This window comes from Cebus imitator, unplaced genomic scaffold (assembly GCF_001604975.1).
Source record: "Cebus imitator isolate Cc_AM_T3 unplaced genomic scaffold, Cebus_imitator-1.0 Scaffold113, whole genome shotgun sequence".
In the NCBI taxonomy this organism is placed as follows: Eukaryota; Metazoa; Chordata; class Mammalia; order Primates; family Cebidae; genus Cebus; species Cebus imitator.
In genome coordinates this window covers 1,193,818-1,215,041 of record NW_016107428.1, presented here as the reverse complement: position 1 = coordinate 1,215,041, position 21,224 = coordinate 1,193,818, and the positions used below count along the sequence as shown (strand labels likewise).

The 21,224-nt window shown below is 36.6% G+C and overlaps 1 protein-coding gene across 1 annotated transcript in view; it reads right to left on the bottom strand.

The window, feature by feature from the left end:
• Nucleotides 1–5,334: 5,334 nt before the first annotated feature.
• SLC5A12 (solute carrier family 5 member 12) overlaps nucleotides 5,335–21,224 on the bottom strand; it is a 60,804-nt gene continuing 44,914 nt past the window's right edge. Inside the window, exons 10-15 of the mRNA XM_017538732.2 lie at nucleotides 20,514–20,581; nucleotides 16,626–16,712; nucleotides 13,999–14,165; nucleotides 11,723–11,826; nucleotides 7,993–8,120; nucleotides 5,335–5,782 (exon numbers count right to left, since the gene is read on the bottom strand). Coding sequence (XP_017394221.1) covers nucleotides 5,633–5,782; nucleotides 7,993–8,120; nucleotides 11,723–11,826; nucleotides 13,999–14,165; nucleotides 16,626–16,712; nucleotides 20,514–20,581 — 704 coding nt within the window. The 3' untranslated portion in view covers nucleotides 5,335–5,632. The remainder of the gene's footprint in view (nucleotides 5,783–7,992; nucleotides 8,121–11,722; nucleotides 11,827–13,998; nucleotides 14,166–16,625; nucleotides 16,713–20,513; nucleotides 20,582–21,224) is intronic.

Genomic DNA, 21,224 nt, shown 5'->3' with positions numbered 1-21,224 from the left:
TAATGGCGATAAGTTACCTTCAATTGAATTTGCCATCTGGCTTCATCTGAAAAACCACACCCATGATCACATTTGATGGCTTTCTTTTTCCTAGAGAACACAAATATTCTAGCCACTGCATCCTAGCCATATCCACATTAAGTTATCTTTTTTAGGAAAGTAACATGAAACAAACATTGATGAAACAAACATGAAACAAACAAGAAAAATGTTGCATATTTAAGACCACTTCGAATATCTGGTACTATCAAAGTCTACCCTCAAAGAGAAACCTGTAAGTTAGTCCACTTCTACTGCTTTATGATTGTATCAGTGTGTACTTCTGGAAAATTCTCTCCAGAGAAAGCCTCTTTTACATACAGCCAGTCCAAAGTGGAAGTCTTGATTATACCAGATAGTCAGTTATGTGGGCTCTGCTTTACATCTTTCTCTAAGAAGGAAAGAAATGAGATTTTCTGGCATAGATCTACATTGACTTCCTCAGAGTATTTTTTTTTTTAATCTTAATTCTTTTTGTGTGGAAAAAGCAATGTCTCTTCCCTTTTTATTTTTCAAAAGGGAAGAGACATTTTCTTATATTATTAGTTGAAACACAGAACTTTATGAGATCTATTTAGATACTCCCCCAAAACCAATTGCCATGTAGGTGGCTAGCCCCATGTGCTACTCAAACTGCCTCAGTACCATTATAATTATTTTGAATTGCATGTTGATACATGAAATTCAACCCTTCCCATAAACTCTTCAAGTGAAATTAAATATCTTTCCAACAAGTAATATGAACAGACTTTTCTACTGATCTTTACCCAGTGTATTTTTCTCTCTCTGGTGATAAAAGAGAAATTGAGTGGCAGAAAAACCGGATAGCAAAGATAATTGTGGAAGCAATGTTTTGAAGATGATAAAAGCAATTTAGAGACTTTCTACCCATGTAAAAATATCTACTTAATAGATTCTACTTCAGTATCTGCTGTGCACACACCCTGCCTTCTTTCTGGCTGAAAAACCACAATGTAGTTCATCTGTTAACACTCAGAAGAAATTAAGGTTTTTTGTTCCCTTGTCTATGTTATGATTTATGAAGCTAAATCTAGTAAGCTCAGATTTTGGTGAAAAGCCTAACTAAAGAAGAAACATCCTCATTTTCATTTCCAGTATTGAAGATGAAAATACACTTAAAAGGATATGTAATTTTATCTTCCTAATATTATGTTCATTGACCTTTATGTTGTTATTTTTCAAGTAGGAAAGAGCTACTGGAATTCTATAATTGAAAAGGGACTTCGGGGATGGCCAGAAGAGACAGAGAGGATTTCTCCAACCTTTATTATTCTCAATAGGAGAAATTATGTTGCAATCATATAGTCATCCAGATGATTATAAGTATTGATTTTATTGTTCCTTTTACTCCCTACAGTTCCCCCTGCAAATCTTAAATATATATATATATAAACTATATACTGTGTATTGCTGTCAATAAACATTCCTTCCAAATTCTTAAATTCTAAAGCCAGTTTAAGGAAGCTTTGCTCTGTTGAGAAAAACTGAACCAATTTTTAAGGTGACCTATTAGCATTCTTGAGAGTAGTTAACATAAAGGTATACAAACGTTTATCAAGTATATTCCAAATCAGTCAATAATGTTATTTACAAATTCAGCCTGCTTATATTATACCACACTGCAAATAAGTGATTTGAGGGTTGCTAACTTATTTTTTATACGGCAGTTACATTAGGACATTAAATAAATAATTATGTGAAACTACTCTTAGCCTTTTAAATGTGTCAAAAGCAGATTCTGTAACACTTGTGCACACACTTGCTTTAGCAACTTAGGACACAGATGAATTGTTTCTGGAAATCCCTGAGGATAATTTCCACAAAAGATATCACCATTATTTATTGCTTTTCTTGATGTATAGTAAACTACTTTTTTAAGTTATAAACACCTTTTGATGTTTATTTCTGTGTTATGTGTGTGGGTATGTCCTAGCCCATGGGTAAACTAAATATTATAGGCATTATCCAAAACATCAAAAAGGAAGTCGTGTTATATTCTATGAATAACCTTTTTTTGGCATATGCTTACTTGGTCACCTGGTAGACCTGCCTTAATCTGTAAGGTTTTAACCTTATAAAACCTTTATAAATCTTTATAAAATGTTTATAAAAATATTTTAGAATAGATTATTATCTTCCATTCTACTCCTAACCCTGTAGAAAATATTCACATTGATAAGTCCAGAACACTTAAATCAGAACTTCATTTTAAAAGATTATTTAAATATTATATACAAATTACTTATCTATACTTGTTTATGGGTATTTTTTCTAATTTTAACTAGTTGTATAAACAGCATTAGGTTTAGATGTATTCTAGGACTATAAAATTAAAAAGCTGTATGAGATTTTGAAAATACAAAAACATCACATTAATTGTCCAACTGATGTACTGAAGTATCATTATTAATGAACATCTCGCTCCACAGGGTAAGATTATTTTTCTAATTTGTGATGACAGCCTGACACTTCAAGTAAGGTTGTGATTAAGAAGTTAAATACTTATGAGCTTAACTCTGTCTTCTGAAGATGGCTAATATTTGAAACACCAAAGTATAATATTGGAAAACTGGGCTTGTGAATGTTTGTTATTCACATAGGTATTTGCAAATCCACATTGATTTACGCAGGAGATTAAGTGATGAATAAACTAAGATTTTAAAAGTCTTTTTCCAAATTACCTATATTTCTGTCAGAACATGTTTTTAAACTAAGTCATTTGACTCCATTTCCTTACCTCAGTCATAAGCTATTGTAGTTATTATTCCAAGTGATGACAAAGAGAATGTCAGTCATCAAAATGAAATCATTCAGAATGAGTGAAAGAAGCATTGAGGTAATTCTGTTCCATTTTTACCAATATCTGTGGTTGTGCTTTAAAGGTACAGTGGTGAGTATCAAGTCTGGCACATTTTAGGACCCTCTAAACCTTATCATTCCCACAAGTTTAACCCTCTTCCATGGTATGGACTGAACTTGTCACTGGACTGTGTTTGTACTGCACCAGTGGCCTTGGCATGACTCTGGGCTGCCGTTCCTAGGAAGAGCCTGAGAGGAGTAGATTCACTAGCTGAATCTATTGACTCTGCACTTCATAGTTCCCTTCTGCTTCACCACACAACAAACATTGCTTTCATAAACTGTGAAGACAGTTTCCCGTAGATTCCCATCTGCTCCCTACCTGAAACCCTAGATTTATGCATGTTTGTTCAATTAAGAAGAATGGGGGGGAGTCTTTACATTGACCTCTAAAATCTCTTGAAATGTCATCTCCTAATGCTATAAATTTCATCACATAAGAGAAGGCAGAGATATTTTTATAATAATAGTTGCATCTTCCAGATGTATGGCATTTTGATAACACTCCAGGTAAGAGAATTAGGGACTGTAAAAGAACAAACATCCTGAAAACTTTCTCAGAAAGGTACTGATCTAGTGAAATCTCTTTAGAAAAATTTACGAGTAAAATGAAAAATTGCATGGTATATTTTGATTTTATCCTGTCCTAAGTGGAAGTTCACAATCCTTATGTATTCCAAATCATATTCACATATATATGTATACATATGTATATATGTACACACATATATAATGTCTGCCATTAACTTATTCCCATCCTCAGAATTACTATTTTTTATTCATTTTTTTCTCTCTCCCTTTTTTCTTTCCTTTCTCTCTCTCTGTCTCTCTTTCTCTCTCCCCTTCGTTCTTTCTCTCTTCTTTCCCTAAGATATTTATAAAGGCAATTTAGTTTGGCTCAGATTCCAATATTCCCAAAATATATATATTGTAATTAATAAGTGTCACAAATAATTTGGAAAATCATTGCACCTCTCAATTTGCAAATTCTTAGATCAACAGCTAAATTAGCCTTGCCAGACTTCAAAAAATGTTTCTAGAAGATCTGTTCCTTCTCATTTTCAGATATTTTTCCAAATGTGTCCCTTTTTGACCCTTATTCTCTTTCTCCAAATGTATTTTTTTCTCATTTCTCTTCTAAACTGCAGCCCAGTACCTTCTTTCTCTTTCTCCATTCTCCTTTTCTATTTGAGTGGAGGGAGAGAAGGCAAGGATTGGGCTCTGGTTGATAAACTTGTTTGTTTGAATTCCTCCATTGATTTGTCTGTCTTTCTATCTTCTCTAATAATAAATATTGGTAATTTTTTTTGTATTGCATGCTTCTTTCAAGGCTTTCTCTTTTGATAAATATTTAGAGCAACCTTTGGAGCTACTTATTCTTGTCTATTTGGACCATTTCTTCTTATTTTGCTAACACACCGTTTCTAGGCCTTTTGCTCCTATCTGGCCACCAAAATAAATATCTGACATCTGCCCTAATATAGGTGACTCTCAGATACAGCTTTGTTTTTTATTATCTGTCCTCTGACTTAGCCCCTGTGATGCAGTGGTTCTTTTACCTTTTCAGAACTTCAATTATTCACTTCTTCAAAAAAATCTTTCACTGCTCCTTCATTTGTCAACTCATCTTTTAATTGGTAATATGCTCATTCTCAAGAACTTTAAAAATTATTTTCTCGAAACCTACGAAGTTCTCCACTTCTGTTACCTTACCCTGGTGGAGTGAGTTGAGCTTGCTCATATGAGCTGAATGAGCAGAGTACAAGTCTTGTGGACAATGCATTTTGTCCAAAGAACTCTATGGCTAGTGAAATCTCCTATGGTCAGGTACACTATTTCCAAGGTTCTTTTACCAAATTCTATCCTAACAACTTTCTATGGGACATCCCTTTTCCTTTTACCTAGCCCTGGAAAAAGACTCCAGACTTCTTCTCAAGCACTGGGGCAATTTTTCATTGTAAAGTAATAGGAAGAAGAAATACTGCATGGTCAGAACAAAAAGAGCAGAGTTTTTAGTTATAACTTCTCCCACTAAGCAGACATACTTCTCTTCTTCTGTGCTTAGCTGATTTTTTTTTTTAATGTTTGGTCAGGACACCTAATGACTGGAATGACTGGAAAAGGACCTAACAGTGGCAGTGAAGGGATGTTAATAGTAGTTGTGTGCCAATTGCAGCTACAGGATGGGAGATGGGTGGCATAAAATATGTCTACATGTATGTGAGGTATGAGGTCGGGGGTGGATGTCATTCCTGTTTTATCCATCATGCTAGAAAAGCATTAAACATGCATATTCCTGTTTGCCATTCTGCCTCTAAACTCCAAGATATTTTGATGGTCAAAAAATGACTAAAATGAAAAACCTGAAATTTCATATGACACCAAACAAAGAGACTTTGATTTCTTGAATGGTGATGAAATCCAGTTCTCATTTATTCAATAAGGAAATAGTAAAGGACATAAGGAGCAAGCTGGTTTTTTTTCTCTGAAAGTTGGAGTCTTTCAAAGAATACCCTGGGAAACAGTCATTTTGCATGTAGTTATAAATAAGTACAAATAGGCACTGGACATCCCTACCTCCATGGCAACTATACATGCCTGCTAACCAATAGGCAAGAAGTATGTGGAGTCTGTGTGTATATATATGTGTGTGTGAATGTGTGTGTGTGTGTGTGCATGTAGAGTGGGTGTGTGCATTCATACAGGTATTGCCTTAGAAGTGGGTAATCTCAAAAGCCATATTGTTGTAGCTTTTATCCTTGGGATCATAGCCTGGAACATGTACCAGGCTTTCTCGCCTCAGTCCGTTTGGTAAGACAGATTCAGCCCCTTGTTTCCAGTTACCACCATTCTCAAGATTTTCCTGAGGAAAATGGAAAGACACATATTAGCAAGATAGCCTTGATGTATTCCAAATTAACCTGAAAGAATCTTGCTTAGGCCTTAAAATCAAAAAATTATATGTAAGTACAAAAGAAACATAAACCACTTTGCCCTAAGACATTCTCTAACTGATAATTTTGATAATCCATGTAAGGTACTATTTCTAATGATAACAACAGCAAAAAGAACAATTTATTGAGGATGTATAGTATGTCTTGTGTTGCATGAAGAAATTTATACATCTCTCATTTAACATAGCAATCCTGTGAGGTAGTAGTATTACCTTATAAGGAGAGACATAAGTTTCAGATAGGGATGGCCCCCTTTCTATCTGGGAATAGGAGGCCCTCTTAATAATAACAGGGACACCTATATGTATATTCCCCTGGATGCTAATCAACATTATTTTTTTGGCAAAGGAGCCCAATAGTGACACAAGGAGTGTCCCCTCCCATTCAACATAGCCTTGAGAACAGAAGCTGCCTGCATGAATTCATTATTTATTCCAGGAAATTCTGTCTTCCTGAATCTGCAAACCAGTAAGTAACTTGATCCATTGCTTCTACATCCTCCTCAAAATTCATTTATACAAACAGTCTGCTTAACCAGCTACCTTCTCAGCAAAATAAATTGGCCATCTGGATAAATAGCTGTTTTCTCAAAAGTATAGATTGTTCAATGAAGCAAACTCCTTGCTTGTCAAGCCACTGTTTAATTATCAAAACTGACTTTAGGACCCTCACCTATGTTTTCCAATTTTAAATTCTCACATCATAGTTTTGCCCAGTTCCAATAAGAAATCTGAATTGAAAGATCTACCTTAAGTCACGTAGGCCAGAATCCTATAAGTGTCTGCACCTTGGTGCAGTTCCAATAAGAAATCTGAATTGAAAGATCTACCTTAAGTCACTTAGGCCAGAATCCTATAAGTGTCTTCACTTTACTTTGGTATTCTGAGCCTCTCTGTCAACGTGGTGCCCACCCCTCCTGCCATAAGTACTAAACTCAGCTTTAGGTGATATACATGCTATTCTGCTGTTTTCTAGAGAGGAGAGCAATGGACACCTCAGAAATATTTGCCACGATATGGGTTAGGAGTCCATCTCCTAAAGTCCTAAAAGAATAAAATATCTGGGACTAAAAGTGAATATAAGTTTAAACTAAAAAGAAAAACACAACAATAACAACAAACCACTTCTGCCCTTAATCAAGCTGGGAAGACAGACACTGATAATGCCAGCTGCTCCCAAGGTCTGGCAGTTATCAAATGCCAAAACAACCCTTTGAGTAACCATTGCACTCTTACCAACTCTGCCCCAGATAGCTTTGCAGTCATTTTCTACTTCCCATAGACCCCTTTAAGAATCCTTCAGTGGGAACCCAAACCTTATAAAAGACATGTTCTTCCTCCCTCTCGTTGAGGGTGGCATTCCCCAGTTCCTCTGGAGTACCCTGTCTTGCTGCATCAAGTTAGTAAGTCCAATTTTGTCTAACTACAGGCTCTTTCTGGTGGTCTTTGGCTGATGAAGCCTTAATAGTACTTCGACAGTGTCTCTAGTACTGCCTGACCTAAACACACTTCTTTTTCCTGGAATAAGGAGAGCTGGGGAGTTAGAGAGTTAGGTGCATCTTGCTGCTTCTTTGCCTGTACATTCTCACCATGACCTTGTTTTACATTTATATCCCATGGAACTAGAAATGCTGTATCCATGTTGCTCTGTGTAATTTCCCCCACCACCCGCCCAGTTTTCAGATTAAAAAAAAAAAAAAAAGCTGAAATTGAGGAGTTAAATAATTTACCCAAGGAATGTAGGACATGGAACCAGGGTTAATCCCAGGACAGTCTAAGTCCATGCTATGAACTGTTACAGGAGAATGTGCCTTCAATTTGTTTTTTTTCTATTCACTTTGATATTTTCCTAGAATTTACCTTCGCAGAGGTTAAAACAAACTTTGAAAACTACTTGCAATGCCAGTAATTCAGCTCCAAGGCACTTTTACCTATCAACCTATTTATGTGCTTAAAAGCTGATTAGCTGAGGTAACTCTGAAGTTGAAACCCAAATTCTTTCAAGTTCTAACATTCACCGCCTTCCCTTTCCAGTGCATCTTTGCAGCCAGTTCAAGTGGGCAAAACCAGGAATCCCTCTGAGTACATACACATTTTTAGAAGCTCAAACATCAGCTCACCTGCTCTATCACACTGTCATGCTGAACTCCACACCAGCATAGTCTTTTGTACTTCTTAGACCAAAAGCAACATAAATTACCAACTGGTCTAATTAACAGTGGTTGAATAACCTCACCTCTTTGGTAACCTATTAACAAAAGAACAAATGGATTAGATGGTTGCAGGCCACCAGTCTTTCTTTACAGATCTAAACATTATCAACTTGAGATTACTTTTTAAAATAAGGGTGAAAACAGGACTCAGTGGTTAAGTAACAGAAATTGGTTAACTGCAGAAAGGGGCAGGAGTTTGTTTTTAAATATCAACAAATTGTCAGGTCAGATAAGCTCATGAATGTAGCATTAAACAGAGACAACCTGTTTATTTTTAAATATCTATCATGGAAAGTCCTACCAGTACCCTTTTTCGGCCAGTGGAGTGGTTAGCAGTAATTATGCAATTTCTTCCTTTAAAAAAAGCTCTTGACTTTTAGCTAAACCAGACATTAATATTTAAGATCATCTAAGTCCGTATTTATAAAACTAGAAAGAGTATTTTTTGTTCCTTCTTTTGTTTCACCGTAACCTCCTGAATAAGCAATACCCTCATGTTCCTCCCAGCTACTTTAAACGTTCCTCACACCGCCTCATGCCTCACACCTCCTTTTCTTTTCCTTGAAACATACCTGTTCAATGTCCTATATCTTCAAATCCTGCTGTAGAACAAGAATCTAATTGATATTCAAACTAACATGTAAAGGCCAATGATTTTGCTCCCCCCAGAACTTACGCAAATTTTTAAGTCATAAAGACTATTCACTAATACCCAATCTTATCCAATTATAGTTATTAGTCCCATAGTCAGTGTAGTGTAAAAATCCCTAGATGGGGAGTGGATTAGCGGTTACACCATTGATAAACATTTTTTTAAGCGCCAGATACTGTGTCAATCCACAAATTTTTCCCAAATTGTTTTCTTGAGACACACACCCACAAAAGGAAATGTTTGGTTGGTTAGTTGTTTGAGACAAAGTCTCACTCTATTGCCCAGGCTGGAATGCAGTGGCATGATCTTGGCTCACTGCAACCTCCACCTTCCGGGTTCAAGTGATTCTACTGCCTCAGCCTCTGGAGTAGCTGGGACTACAGGCATGTGCCACCACAGCTGGCTAATTGTTTGTATTTTTAGTAGAGATTGGGTTTCACCATGTTAGCCAGGTTAGCCTAGAATTCCTGATCTCAGGTGATCTGCCTGCCTCAACCTCCCAAAGTGTTGGGATTACAGGCATGAGCCATTGTGCCTGGTCAAAAATACAGATTTTTTAAATTCTAAATTTGAGGTTTAAATAATGTATTCCCTGGGATTACATCACCCTGTCAAAAGACATTTGACCACATAGAATTCTACTAGTGTCAATAATAATATTTATCAATTACTGAGTGTATTCTACATAGTGAGCACATTTTACACAAATTATCACTAATCCCTATAAATAGGTAGGCATTGTTATTCTTATTTCATGAATGAGAAAATGATAAACTTTTCTGTGAGCTGATAAATGATGAAGCATATGTTTAGTTAAGCATACGTGATCTTAGAGTCTGTAACCCTCCATTTGCCTTAATGTGTGTATGTGTGAGTGGCAGAGGAGGAGTTGAAAAACCTCAGAGTCCTATCCAAGGGCAACTCTGAATCAGAAGAATTTAATTTGGGACAAAGTCATTTCCAGGGTTTCAAACAGAGAAGAGTTTTGTCTCTGAATGAACCACAATAGTATCAAACACTACAACAAATAATGTAGATCTATTGTCACTTAAGAGCAGGTCCTGAGATTTGCTAAGAAGGGCAGGATTCTAATTCATTTGGATTTAGATTCTGTTTCCTTCCAGAAAAAGATAATATTGCCTTTTGGAGATAGTAAATGGTAAAACAAAGTATAGGGCTATAATTCTCACAAGTAGGAAAGTTAAAAATGATAATGAAATTCAAATTCTCAAATCAGAATCTCTGCATTTGCCTTCAGTTGTGGATTTATCATCTCTTTCATAGCAAGACCTTGGGGATTTGGCATCAGTAGCTGTTGAGAAAATTGTTTGAAACCAAGTTCATCAAGAAACTACAGGACTGTGAACATATTATGTAAGAAAAGAGAAGGTCAAAGGGGATGAGATCATTTCCTGTAGACAAGTGGGTTTTTCCTAAGGAAAAAGAAAGTTCATGCTTGCAGAGGAAATGTCACTAGGTGTATAGTAACTTGGGGTGGGTTGGAGAGAAGTTCCCCTTCCTCTGGGCCGAAGCAACTCTATGCCAAAGTACCGACTCCATGAGCAGAGTGCAACCTAAAATCTGTTTCCTACATGGTCCCTCTATTGAGCATAAGCCCCAAAACTCTCAGCAGAAGTCCTGAGTATAAGATATAGGCTTAAGTTGAAAGTCAGGAAAGCCAGGTTAGGAATGGAAAGGACATAAAATTTCAGAAACCTAGGAAAAAAGAGACGGTCTATAAAGTTTCAGCAGAAAGAATGGCATGAGTGTGTATGTATGTATGTGTGAGTATGTGTTACAAAGAAGAGAGAGAGACTGCAATAAGGTAGATTACATCCAAGAATCAGAAATTAGAATGGTATCAAATTTCGCCACAGCAAACTGAAAGCTAGAATACAATTGAGCTATATCACATAATTACATAGAGCTACACAATTCCTGACAATTTATAAAGTAGTGCGCTAAATTTCTCTGATGACATGAATGATCTAATGCAAACATTAACTTTTTTTTATGTTAAGAAATAGATAGTAAATATTTTAGGTGTTGCTGGCCAAAGGATTTTTGTTGCCACTATTCAACTCTGCCTTTGTAGAGTGAAACCAACCATAGTCAAGAGCAAATAAATGGGCAAGCTTTGTTAAAAGAAAAAAAAAAAAAAAAAACAGTTAGTAGGCCAGATTTAACCATAGCATATAAAACCATAATCTAAAATATAAAATAATAGACTCATAACTAAAGACTTTATATCTGAGACATGCAGCTTTATGGTAAATGAGAAAAATATAGTAAGATTCAGATAACTATGAACTACTATACACTGAAAAACAGAGTAGCATTAATCTATACATACTGTCCTGATAATGGGATCTTTGGTTCACTTGATAAATCAACAACAGTAGTTGTATTTGAGTTAGGAAATAGTATTTTCATTCCACATATCTACAAAGAAAAAATTTTAAAAAAATAACTTTCAGCCACCCAGCAGAATTTTATCAGTAAAAATGAAGAATTTAAAGTGTATCTTGGGCCAAGATCTCCTTTCAGAAGCTGATGCAAAAAAATGATCAATGATATAAACTTTCTGGAGTTGCTAATCCACATAGACATAACTCTATGTGTCAACATGTATGAGTAACATACATAGCATATCTTTGAGGTGCCATATTTTATCTGGAAGAAGCATAATTGAAGACACCACCTATTAGCACCAAATAAGACCAAGATAAAATATGACACCAGGAGAACAGGCTCACAAAAGGCCCTTGTCCTTCCTTACTGACCCTATTCTACATTTAAACATTGTAAGACTTTCTTTAAAAGATTCAGTAGGTATTACATAAGATTTGTTAAAGCCCCTAAGTGAGCAGACCTGAGGGTATCAGATTAGCACTAAGGCCTCATTTGGAAGACAGCCAGCCAGTCCACCAATGCATGCACTAACCCATGTTTTCTTTAGTTCCAAAGTGAGGAATTATAACCAACCTGTTATGAGGCTGATGATTACTCCAGCAGCAATGCATCCTAGGCAGCCCACTGCACTGTAGTAAAGGTAGGAGATCGAGTACCAGGTATCAGCTATTGCAGGTCTGTGGAGAACAACACATGTCACCAATTCCATGCATTCTAAAGACCCACAGTAATGTAGAGGACTGCTCAGGATTCATTTTAGGGCCTGGCATCTCAAAAGCCTAAAGCATAACTTTTTATCATTTAAAAAATTATATTTAGAGAAGATGTGTTTTGCATTCCAATCCATCCAATTCATCCCTCAATTACAAATATAACAATATATGTACTGAATTATAAGTATTACAGTGAGGATTGTGTCTTTCATTCCATTTGTATTATTTATTCTTCAGACATTTATTAAGCCCAGATTTAGTGCCAGGAATTGTGACAGGTATTAGTGATATAAAGACGAGAAAGCCACAAAATCTACATATAGGAGCTAATAGACACGCATAAAATGGGTTGGTTTGCCTGAGTAGAAAAAGTATTAAAGATTTTGGTATCCTTCAGAGAAAGTATCAAATTCAGACTAATGTGTAAGATGATACCTCATTTTGAGAGAACAATTATTAGCTAATCAAGCAAAGAGGGTACTTAGGGACAGGAACTAGCATTCCAAGAAGAGAATACAGTAACTATATGCAGGAGAGAAGAATCAACATGGTTTATGGGGAACTATAGCTAGGTTTAAATTATCTGATATAAAATTTATGGAAAGAAAATAAAACTCAAAGGCAAATGGAAGCAAGATAATGGAGTGCCCATTTGGAACCTAAGTCAAAATGAATTTTATGGAACAATGAGGGACACTACTATGGCTCTTTAAAAATAAACAGATTTTAGGAGAGTAGAAATGCACACTAAAAGACATTCCTACAAAGAGAATAGCTTGATTAAGGACTCAAATGTAGGAAAGAGTGGGATCGGCATAAGGTAGAAGAGAAGGAACAGAATTCAGAGTAGAAGGAAAAGAATGGTTAATAACATTAACAAACATTAAAACCACAGGAAGGTTTTAATTTGGGCAGATATTTAGCTCCAGGATAAAAAGTCTGTGTTTTATTCCACAAGCACACGAATCATTGAAGTCATCTCCATGTGGTAGTAATGAGTTCAGCAAGGTGCTTCAGAAAAAATAAATCTAGTGACTACTTGGATAGAATGGATTGTGTTAGAAAAGAAGAGAAGATAGAAAAATGGAGTAATTAAGCAATACAAATAAGATCATTTCACTTTTCTGGACTTTGTGAAGACGAGACTAGTCTCAAAATTGACAAAGACAATGGAGAGGAGAAGATATGCCGGGCCGAGAGAGATTTTCATAAATGTAATTTGCCATATTATCTGGCCAGTTTGAGAAGGCTGGACTCAAAGGGAATGAGCCAGTACAGGGAGGTATTGATGATAATCAGAAAGGGACTAATAAAAATGAGGTACTTCTCTGAATACACAAAAACCACAAATCCTATATTTCTAGACTTGCTGTTACATACAATTAGAATGTGAGCATGAACATTTATTAAAGTCATGTATAGTGCTACTTGCTAAATATATGTAATCTTATCTCATTTGATTCTCTCAAAAATGAAGCATAGTAGGTGCTAATACCCTCATTTTTTTCAGTCAAGGGCTCTGAGAATTCAAGAAGTTACAAATTACTAACTTGTCCAAAGATACAGAGGGAATAAATGGTAAAACCAAAATCCAAACCCAGGTATTTCAGATTTCAAAGTCCACAATCTTCTCTCTACACCATACTATCTGATGTATTTTGATATTTTTGTCACCTACCCCACTCAGAAGTAGAACGGGAAATCCTTTGTTAAACCCTGTGTCCATACTGCATGGTTTAGAATCCATAGGTTCACAGCAGTGCTCCTAACTCAGCATGCCCATAAGCATTATCCTCATTGCTCAAAAACTACTTCTTCTCAGTTTTATTCTTTTGAGACATTATGTTCCTCATACTCAGTCACCTGTCTTTCAACCCTCCAGTGTTTTTTGTGTTTTGTATTCATATCTCCAATGAACTCTTTCACCAAATTCATTTTTGTATGTCTCAATACAGGGGAATGGACATCTGCAGAAAGCTGCAGCCCTGCATGGCACTCTTCAGTGCTGGATACTTCCCAGAGTGAGTCTCATAAGAGAGCCACATGTCTCATCAGACTTATCTCTGAAGAGTGCACCTCCCTCTTGCTGGGTGACCCACTCTATGGGACTTAGTGCCATCTTAAAAATCAGCATACCTGCTGGATAGTACTGGAGGCCCTGTTGCTGTCACATTTGATTTGATACATTGGTCTGTTGATAGAGGCAAAGGCCATGTCTTAGAGGCTGGTGCAGGGTAAATGAAAGCCCCAATGGCCACCCAAAATGACAAGATGATTCCAGTAAGAAGACCTCCTAGTGCACCCTGGATGAAGAAGAAAAAAGTTAATGGGAAATTTGACAAAGGTGTCTATTGAAAGAATAATGAGATGAGGAGTTCTATGCCTTAGAGATCCTGGCTGTCCTTCTCAAATCTTGGCTACATGTTTTGGAAACAGTCTACTCAAACTGCCTTCACCTCAACTCCCATAATGCAGGTTTATTAAGGACTATTTTGTTCTTTAATTGAAGACAATAAATAATTTCATGGTGATCATTAGATTTCTAGCAATATTTTTTTTTCTCCTTAGAGTTTCTTTCTCTTAATACTTAAAAAGCTGCTGAAACCTCATTCCTCATTGGAATACTTTCAGAGGTTATGGAAAACTTCAGATGTTGGAGATGATGCAGTCATTTTGGTTATTGACAGCTTTTATACAGAAATTATTACTCCTATCTCTCTTCCCAAGAACTCTGACCGAGTCCCCTGACTGCCTAGTTTGGATATTTTTTTGTTTGAGTCTGAATACTAGCAAATGCATTTAATAGTCTTGTCATTTAAGGTTTATATTTCTTAATAAATAGTGAAAAGTCAAAGAGCAGTTTCTCTTGTAGAGGAGGCAGAGCAATCTAACAGAGATTAGGACCACTAGAAGATATCATCTGATGCTCTGGTCTGTACTGGGTAGCTGAGCCTTCTCAGTCAGAGAAAACAAACCTGTTGGCTTCTCTAGTTGTTCAGAAAAAACAAAAGAGACCTCGGTATGAGTTCCAGAATTCTTTTTCCATTATTGTTTGAAGAAACTAAATCAATGTGTGTGATTTGAATACTTGTGCTTTGGTCTAAACTAGTGGTCTGTACATTTCTAATATAAAAGACAGACAATACATATTTTAGGTTTTGTGAGTCATGTGGTATCTGTCACAACTACTCGGGTCTTATAGCATGTAAGCAACTATAGACAATATCCAAACAGAAGAGCCTGGCTGTGTTTTAGTAAAACTTCATTTATGGGCACTGAAATTAGTATTTGATATAATATTTATGTGCCAGAAATATTATTCTTTTGACATTTTTTTCCAACCATTTAAAAATGTCAAAACCATTTTTAGCTTGAAAGCCATACCAAACACAGGGGGCAGCTAGATTTGGCTTGACGCATATCTTTTGCTTGCCCCTGGCCTATCAGTAAAGGGCAGATGGATTTCAACTGGAGGGCTAACCCTGGTTGACCTATAATAGCTAGCTGGAAAGCCATGTTAGGACAGATTCTGAGGTTGTAGCCACATTCTGTGGCAAGGAGAGCCATGATTGCTTAGTAGGATCAGCCATGGCCATTGATGAGGGGAAAGGTAACGAAAATGTATAATATTTACTATACTTTAGTAAATATCTAGGCAGAGGATATGTCTTAGAGGCTGGTGGGGGGTAAATGAAGGCCCCAGCAGTTGCCCAAAATGACAAGGTGATTTCAATGAGAAATCAATGTGGTTTTCCTGATCAAATAGAAAAAACTACTAACATAGATAATAAATTAATGTTTACAGTGCACTAAGATCTTATATAGCTAGCTCCTACTTTTTGTGGCTAGGATATTGTCTTCTCTCACATTATCTTCCCAAAGAAACAATATTCTTGTCAACCCCAATATCAGACAAGTGATTAAGACTGCTTGCAAAGTGCTGCAAATACCAGAATGTTTGCTATCAATCAATCTCTTTATCTGGCCCCACAAGATTTATCTAGAAGAGAGGTAAATAGGGATCAGGTAGCCACAGAGACCTAATCAGGTATTCTATCTGACAGAGACTTTATGGAATACCCTATAGTATATACATAAATAAGTGTAAAGTTAAGCTTTCTGGAATCTAAAAACTTTCTTGAAATACGTGCATGTAAGTGTGCATGCACATGGCAATAAGTGAAAAATGGCAATTTTGCTAGATTGAGAAAATTCTGCTATTTTAAATATTTTAAAAGTACGGTTATACTGTTTCTCCAAATAATCAGTTTGCCAGAGCAGCAAAATGAAGATCCAGCTGTCAGAACCCAAGTTTGTCCCTTCTCCCTTACATAAATTAGTTAATTAATTTAATAAAGTTAATTATAAATCTAGGTAGCTATACACAGAAAACAATGAATTTCACATTTATAAATATGAATTTTCAAAACTGTGTTTCAACAATACTATTCTTGAGTTCAATATCTATTTTACAGTTAATGTTGTGGCTCTTTAATTTAGAGAAGACTTAATTTAACCTTAAAGAGTAAGCTTTGATGTCAGGATATATCCTAGTTCATGACTATCTCTTTTCTTTTTTCATTTCTATTCCCAGAAAGACGTCACTGAAGTCAGAGATAGGTAGGCTAAAAGCTCTGTTTAATTCTACTGTGGATTCTTTCCCTCGCAAAGACAAATAGATTTCCAAACAGGGGTGAGAGAAGAAAGAAAATGGCTGGGCCAGTTTTGACTGGGAATTGTGAAGAGGGCTGTGTGATCCTTACCTTCCAGTTCACAAAAGGGAACAAGATTCCCAGGGAGAATAAACCTAGCATTGGTCCCCCGCACATGCCATGAATGCTGAGGGCAGCCTGTGGAACAAAAGCAGACAGATGAACCCCTCACTCAAGTACATCTGTTACTTCCTGGCATCATCCCTCTCTTAGACCTGGGACAAAATTGGGTTCTAGTTCTGACTGTGCCATTTATTAATTACATGCTTTCTATAAGTCATTTCTGAATTCTGGCCTCAATGATAAGCACGATATTTATGTGTATGTGTGTCGGTATGTGTGTGTATGTTTACATAGTAGAAAAGCAGGCAACCTGAATTTAGTTTCAAGTTCAAGCTGAAAATCATTGAACTTCAGAGTCTTTTTTCTCTATAAAAAAATAAGGTCATAGAACCAAGGGTACTTCAAATCACCCCCAGCTGTAATGCAAGTTCTTTTATCCAGAAAGATGGATTGTAATGCATGATTGGTTTCCTCACATATATTCTTAACAAAATGGAGGCAGATGAGAGTAAAGCCTTCCTTCTTCCCCAAGCATTGATACTTAAGCTAATATTCTTGGCTTTTTCTCTGCTGACTAATAGCATTAATTCACAGTTTCTAGGGTTGCTGAATTTGAAAGCTAATTTATTAGTGATGACATAGGAGAGTCAGTAAGTTAATAAAGGTAATTTTATCTTCCCCTGTGGGAAAAATATTTGACAATGTCTTAAAGTCACTAGCCATCATGCCTCAGAACAAAAATGCCTTCACATGATTAAAAAAAAGTGAGAGGGGTGGGGAGGGGAATTCAAGAGTTCCTGGATTTAAAACTATGTATATTTCTGTAGTGTACAAAAGCAAACTAATTTTAATTTTTACCTTTCTTTTTGCTTATATTAAGCATGTTTAATCAGAGGAAGACTTGTAGCTCATCGAATTCAGCCTTCTCATCAATGCCCAAATCCCTTCTAAGCTACTCATGCAAGTACAGGACGATAGCTTTGTGCATTGGGGTTAGGGTGGCCTTTGAAGCTTGGGCAGGATATTTTACCTTGCTATGCCTTAGCTTCCTCACATATCACATGGGTACACTAATACTTGCTTCCCATTTGGGGCCAATGTGGAATCCAAGAAAAACACAGAATAATGTCAGAGGACTAGGGAGCACATAAAGGCCCCAAAATGTTGACTACTACTATTATTATCCTTTTATTACTTCTCTTACCTGCTCTATTAGGGAGCTCCAATCCCTGAGGCATGCCATTTGATTGCTGGACCGTTATGATAGCTAGAAAGTTTTTTCTCAAGTTGAGATTCAAATGTGCCTAGAAGTCATTAACAGCTCTTAGCAGAATTAGCTGATAATCATTAGGAAAGCAGCATATTGGATAGAACAACGTTTCTCAAAGGAAGCTTGGCAAATCACTAACTGATCTTCACTGCTGCTATTTGACCCCAGCCCCTCCGGCTCCTCCACTCTCCACCCCATTGTGCTTCTGTGGTCACATGTTTCAAGTGAAACAGGTTTCCTTACTACAGGATTGTTTGGAGCTTTCAATATGCCCCTGTATCATGTGGATTTTGGAGAGTGGAATGCAGGGTGCCGTGTACTCCAAAATCTTCTGACTGTGGACATTTTCTTTCTTGGAGCATGTCACAGGATGAGGCTTTCCAGAACATATTTTCTAAAGTCTTAAACTAAAGCATTGAAAAGGTCTTTGTTTAAGGGACTTAAGCTGCCCCACCCTCACCCCCAGCACCACCCATAAACACATACGATAGGTACCGGGTGGTTTTGGAAACACGAAGTGAAACTAAACCTGGCTTTGTACCTCATCCCTTTACTTGGGTTCTTGTCTTCTTCCAATATGTAAAATCTGAATATGAATGTTGTGCCATTAAATTCAATTTAGTAAGGCTGTTTGGAAAATTAAATAAGGGAATTATAGTTGACTTTTTTTGCTCATCAAAGTCAGATGTGTTCAGAGAAATGAGTGGAACACCTTAGAGACAAATACCTCTCCTAGGAAACGAGGGGTCATGGTTTTCATTTCTTGCCTATCAGCATCTCTTAAACTACATGACATACATTTTAACCAATCAAGAAGGTGGGTCCAGTCTATTCATCTGAACTAAGGCAGGTGGATGAATGTATCACTCACAACTGTCTCCTCACTACAAAAATCATTTTCCGCCAGTCTTTGGAGGAGTCTTTGCCTATCTGGATCCCCTCATACTTCAATTGCAGAGAAGTTTACAATACAAATATCTCTGGAAGAAAACAATTTAGTGACTCAAATCATCACCAGTTGGACATGATGATACCTTCTTAAGAGTAAATACTGATTGTGGGGCACAAGTCATCAGAGGTGACTTGAAAATATAGGTTCCATGAATAGGAAAATAAACCTAAAACAAGTGCCTGAGATCACTAAGACAAACCTCACCACCTTGCCACTTCTACTGTGTAGATGAGTATATATCAGAGTGCTTCAAACATTATGAAGGGTTTACAAAGCAACTCTGAAAAAACAGTATGTTAACAGTTTATTAGAAAGGTCACCATGTTTCCAGTGCCACAAGTTCTTTTATGTAGACAAGTGAATTATTCTATCACTTAACTCTCCCAGATTTGTTCCCTAAATCCTAAAATGGAAATATGAAAGTTATCTAACTAGTCATTGGAAGGATCAAATAAGTTACACTGCTCTGGGAATTAGAAGGCATTCTATAAACATTAATGATCACTATTCACTCACTGTGACTCATATCTTCATTTGAAAAACATTTTTGAAAACGTATGCCATAATAAGAAACTCTTAAATGATGTTCAGATTACACAAGGCTGGATGTGGTGGCTCACATCTGTAATCCCAGCACACTGGGAGGCTGAAGCCAGTGGATCAGTTGAAGTCAGGAGTTCAGGACCAGTCTGGCAAATATGGCAAAACTCCATCTCTACTAAAAATACAAAAATCAACTGGCACCTGTAATCCCAGCTACTGGGGAGGCTAAGGTAGGAGAATCATTTGAACCTGGGAGGCAGAGGTTGGAGTGAGCCAAGATTGCACTATAGAGCAAGACTCTGTCTCAAAAAAACAAATAAAAAAACAAAACCCCACAAAGACAAAAGGGGCCTGAGAGAATCGCAGTAGAATCTGAAGATGTGCTTATCTGATGCTGCTTTGTGAGTTGAGCAACATGGGAAATGGAGATCAGTTGCTCAAGAGACTTGGGTCATAAACCTAGCTTTGCCTCTAACTGTAAGAACTTGAACAGGATACTTTCACTTTTTTTCTGTAATCACCTACAAAATGAAGGTGTTGAAACAGAGTATCCATAAGGCTCCTTCTAGCACTGATATTTTATGGAACGGGGAATTCTGAGTTCAGCTTGGATGATAGGTAGAGGTGAGTAGATATCCCAGGTCTACCACTCTTTAATTATATAACTTTGAGACAGTTACTTCTTAGTTTCTTCATCTAGTTTCTTCTTCTGGAAAATTAGTACATTAATTATGCTACCTTTAAGAGAAGTGATGAAGATTAAATGAAATAATACCTTTAGGACTCTGCCTAGAATATAGTGTTACATAAATGTTAGATAAATGTTAATTATTATTGTTTTTACTATTATTATCACCACTTTTATATCAAGATAATAAATTCTCAAATGTGAATTTTTAGGAGTTTCTAATTTTATTTCACTATCCCATCACTAGTTTTAATAGTTTCCCCTTCTGAAAGTGATTTTGGTTAACATTTTACATGTATTTTTAATTTGGAGCTGGTATTATTAAATGTCAGCCTTTGGATCTTGCAGGAAGAGGCAAGACATTAGAAGAGAGTGGGGGGAAGTTGCTGTGAAATGAAATGTGTCTTTTCCTTCTTTTGTTACCTGCACAACACCTCCCATGACAGATGCAGCCACAGCCATAGATGTACACATCACGCCAAATAAGAGACCTGAAAAAAAGAAAGAAAAATTACAACCATAATTTCCTGAGGGATTCCTAACTTCAAGGGATTCTTTGAGTCCCCACTCAGAACTTTCTTTGATGCCAGCCCTTTGCAAAGGGATCTCAGCACGGATTGCCCTCCCCATTCAGCCATCATCAGCCCCAAGAGAGGCATTTAGGAAGTCTCCCTACCAAGGAGAAGTTTCAGTGACCTGCTTCCTCAGGTTCAGGTGAAATGAACTTGTATCCAGCCTCAAGGGTTTTCCTTCTAAGCATCTAGAAAAAATCTGTTTTATGGAAACAACATGAAAATGTGGGAAAGATCCAGACTAATCTAGACTAAATTGGTGGAAGCTAATTCCAGGGCAACCACCCTCCAGCAGGAAGCTGAAAAATAAGCTACTAATTCCAGGATTCCAATAGTTTTTCATCTTAACAATGGTTAAATAATGTGTACACATTCTACCTAACAGGTTTTGCACATCTGGAAAGTTTTTCTGATTCTTCCCTTTGGTGCTTTATTTGTATTATCCTTATGGTCCTTAGATATATTACATAATGATTTGTTTCCATATCACCATAAGGGCCTTCAGAGTATGGTGTTCTTCTGGTATCACAAAAGCTCACTAAATGAATCACTACGTTTTAGT